Source organism: Salvelinus fontinalis, chromosome 2, assembly GCF_029448725.1.
Source record: "Salvelinus fontinalis isolate EN_2023a chromosome 2, ASM2944872v1, whole genome shotgun sequence".
NCBI lineage: Eukaryota > Metazoa > Chordata > Actinopteri > Salmoniformes > Salmonidae > Salvelinus > Salvelinus fontinalis.
This window is the reverse complement of record NC_074666.1, coordinates 15,816,732-15,820,806: the sequence shown is the minus strand read 5'-3', so window position 1 is coordinate 15,820,806 and position 4,075 is coordinate 15,816,732. Positions and strand designations below refer to the sequence as shown.

Below are 4,075 nucleotides of genomic sequence, written 5' to 3'. Positions count from 1 at the left end.
GAGAGAGACGAGAGAGAGAGAGAGAAGAGAGAGAGGGAGAAGAGAGAGAGGGAGAGAGAGAGAGAGAGTGTGAGTGCATCTTTCTCTCAGGCATCAATCAGTATGGGAATACTGCTACTCCTTGTGACCTTGCAGGGACAGTCAAGTAGCATACTAGGGGTAGTCTGTTGGGATCTGTAGTTCTATTCTGACAGGATGGGACCTGTAGTTCTATTCTGACAGGATGGGATCTGTAGTTTTTATTTATTTATTTTTTTACCCCCTTTTTCCCCCAATTTTCGTGATATCCAATCGCTAGCAATTACTATCTTGTCTCATCGCTACAACTCCCGTAGGGGCTCAGGAGAGACAAAGGTCGAAAGCCATGCGTCCTCCGAAGCACAAAAGAAACCAAGCCACACTGCTTCTTAACACAGCGCGCCTCCAACCCGGAAGCCAGCCGCACCAATGTGTCGAGGAAACACCGTGTACCTGGCCCCCTTGGTTAGCGCGCACTGCACCCGGCCCGCCACAGGAGTCGCTGGAGCGCGATGAGACAAGGATATCCCTACTGGTCAAACCCTCCCTAACCCGGACGACGCTATGCCAATTGTGCGTCGCCCCACGGACCTCCCGGTCGCGGCCGACTGCGACAGAGCCTGGGCGCGAACCCAGAGACTCTGGTGGCGCAGCTAGCACTGCGATGCAGTGCCCTAGACCACTGCGCCACCTGGGAGGCCCTGTAGTTTTATTATAACAGGATGGGATCTGTAGTTTTATTGTAACAGGATGGGATCTGTAGTTTTATTGTGACAGGATGGGACCTGTAGTTTTATTCTGACAGGATGGGACCTGTAGTTTTATTCTGACAGGATAGGACCTGTAGTTCTATTCTGACAGGATGGGACCTGTAGTTCTATTCTGACAGGATGGGATCTGTAGTTCTCTTCTGACAGGATGGGACCTGTAGTTCTATTCTGACAGGATGGGATCTGTAGTTCTATTCTGACAGGATGGGACCTGTAGTTCTATTCAGGCACTAAGGCAAACATATGCTCTCTTCTTTCATATCATTTTATAACTATAAACATATGATAATGGATGAATAAATCCAGTTTGAATACAAACACATAGTTACAATATTTGATCAGCCCTGTGGTCCATCGCCATAGATTCATAATAAACAGTGTGGTTTGACGTGGATGTGAAGGAATAACCCACTGCTTAAAGCGGCCTGTATCTAGATGTGGCATTATAAGCAGTATTTTGATGTATCTGAATAAACCCCTATCTGTGTAAAGGCCTGGATCTGTGTGAACATCAAGAGAGTGTTGAGAGATGGGTTCCAGGCAGAGAGATGCTCTGATTTCATCTGGAGCAGCTCAAAGCTGTGATTAGACAGCCCTCTCACAGGAATATTTTGTGTGTTTGCGTGTGTGTGTGTGTGTGTGTGTGTGTGTGTGTGTGTGTGTGTGTGTGTGTGTGTGTGCGTGTTGTGTGTGTACACAACCACTTCCACAGTTATAGCTACTGGCCTGTTTTCTTGCCATCAGTCCTTTATGGAAATCCTCTGAATTATTTTACGTGATGCTTCAGAGGATTACAAAAGATGTTCAGAACAGAGGAGCCAGGTAGTTATGGAGAGGGTAGCTTGTTCTGTGATCTGCTAGTGATGTCTAATACTCACTGAGAGTCATTTAACCTTTAATGTGTTTTCATGGGATAGCTAGCTAGCTTAGCATCATATGTTTTCATGGACTAGCTAGCTAGCTTAGCATCATATGTTTTCATGGACTAGCTAGCAAGCTTAGCACCATATGTTTTAATGGGTTATTGTATGTTATTTTATGAGTTAACTCGTTATTGTTATTTTATTGTGTTACTATTTACCTACTATTTACCTAATTTCCTTACTTTTGAACTCTGCCATCTTGGAAAAGGGCTCAAAGTTACCTGTCGTATTCTGCGCACGTGACAAATAAAATTATATTTTATTTGGTTTAGCTAGCTGGCTTAGCACCATATGATTTTATGGGTTAGCTCGCTAGCTGGCTAAGCACCATATGATGTCATGGGTTAGCTAGCTAGCTGGCTAAGCACCATGTGATTTTATGGGTTAGCTCGCTAGCTGGCTAAGCACCATATGATGTCATGGGTTAGCTCGCTAGCTGGCTAAGCACCATATGATGTCATGGGTTAGCTCGCTAGCTGGCTAAGCACCATATGATGTCATGGGTTAGCTCGCTAGCTGGCTTAGCTCCATATGATTTCATGGGTTAGCTAGCTAGCTGGCTTAGCACAATATGATGTCATGGGTTAGCTCGCTAGCTGGCTAAGCACCATTTGATTTCATGGGTTAGCTAGCTAGCTGGCTAAGCACCATGTGATTTCATGGGTTAGCTCGCTAGCATTGAACCATTACATACCTGTTATAGACCTGGTCACAGCACTCTCATACAGAGGGACACCCTCTCCTGCATTGTTGAACGCCTTCAGGGAGATGACATAGTGGGAACTGGGCTCTGTGGGAGACCAGGAACACTGTTAATAACAATCAATCACTCAATCAATCAATCAATCAATCAATGCCGTTAAAGACCATTAGCTCTTTCCTGCAGTCAAATGACCTGGTCGGTTAGAATGTTACTCATATTTGTCATAATTAATACACATTAAAAAACAAACATTGAAAATCGGGTGTTTCTATGTCAAACGGTTTTGTTAAATTTCAGTCTCCTGTGATGTATATAAAGTGTAATACCTCAAAATGTAACACATTTCAACTTTTTTAAAGCCCATAACCATCTGTGTGAGGTGCACAGTGCATTCGGAAAGTATTGAGACCCATTGACTTTTTCAATATTTTGTTACATTACAGCCTTATTCTAAAATGGATTCAATCAATTTTTTCCCCTCATCAATCTTCACACAATACCCCATAATGACGAAGGAAAAACAGGTTTTGAAATTTTTGCAAATGGATTAAATATAAAAACTGAAAAGATTACATTTAGTATTCAGAACCTTGACTCAGTACTTTGTTGAAGCACTTTTGGCAGTGATTACAGCATTGAGTCTTCTTGGGTATGATGCTACAAGCTTGGTACACCTGTATTTGGGGAGTTTCCCCCATTCTTCTCTGCAGATCCTCTCAAGCTCTGTCAGGTTGGATGGGGAATGTCATTGAACAGCTATTTTCAGGTCTATCCAGAGATGTTCGATTGGGTTTAAATCCGGGCTCTGGCTGGTTACTCAAGGACATTCAGAGACTTGTCCTGAAGCCACTTATGCGTTGTCTTGGCTGTGTGCTTAGGGTCGTTGTCCTGTTGGAAGGTGAACCTTCGCCCCAGTCTGAGGTCCTGAGCGCTCTGGAACAAGTTTTCATCAAGGATCTCTCTGTACTTTGCTCCGTTCATCTTTCTCTCGATCCGGACAAATCTCCCAGTCGCCGCCGCTGAAAAACATCCCAACAGCATGATGCTGCCACCACCATGCTTCACCGTAGTGATGGTGCTAGGTTTCCTCCAGACCTGACGCTTGGCATTCAGGCAAAAGTGTTCAATTTTGGTTTCATCAGACCAGGTCTGATGGGCTGAGAGTCCTTTAGGTGCCTTTTGGCAAACTCTGTCATGTGCCTTTTACTGAGGAGTGGCTTCTATCTGTCCACTCTACCATAAAGGCCTGATTGGTGGAGTGCTGCAGAGATGGTTGTCCTTCTGGAAGGTTCTCCCATCTCCACAGAGGAACTCTGGAGCGCTGTCAGAGTGACCATTGGGTTCATGGTCACCTCCCTGACCAAGGCCCTTCTCCCTCAATTGTTCAGTTTGGCCGGGATGCCAGCTCTGGGAAGAGTTTGTGGTTCCATTAAAAATGAAAAACTTCTAAGGGAGGGATAGGGTCTAGTTTCCTGAATTTCCGCTTGACTGACGTGCCCATGGTACACTGCCTGTTACTCAGGCCCATAAGCCAGGATATGCATATAATTAGTAGCATTGGATAGAAAACACTTTGAGTTTTTTTTTAACTGTTAAAATAATGTCTGAGACTATAACATAATTGATATGTTTTGAAAACCAACCGGAAATATATATTTGTT

General features: G+C 44.2%; 1 protein-coding gene across 1 annotated transcript in view; it reads right to left on the bottom strand.

Annotated features, from left to right (window-relative positions):
• LOC129833650 (netrin receptor DCC-like) overlaps positions 1-4,075 on the bottom strand; it is a gene marked incomplete at its 5' end in the record, with an annotated part of 322,538 nt that overhangs the window by 56,750 nt on the left and 261,713 nt on the right. Inside the window, one exon of the mRNA XM_055898366.1 lies at positions 2,406-2,501. Coding sequence (XP_055754341.1) covers positions 2,406-2,501 — 96 coding nt within the window. The remainder of the gene's footprint in view (positions 1-2,405; positions 2,502-4,075) is intronic.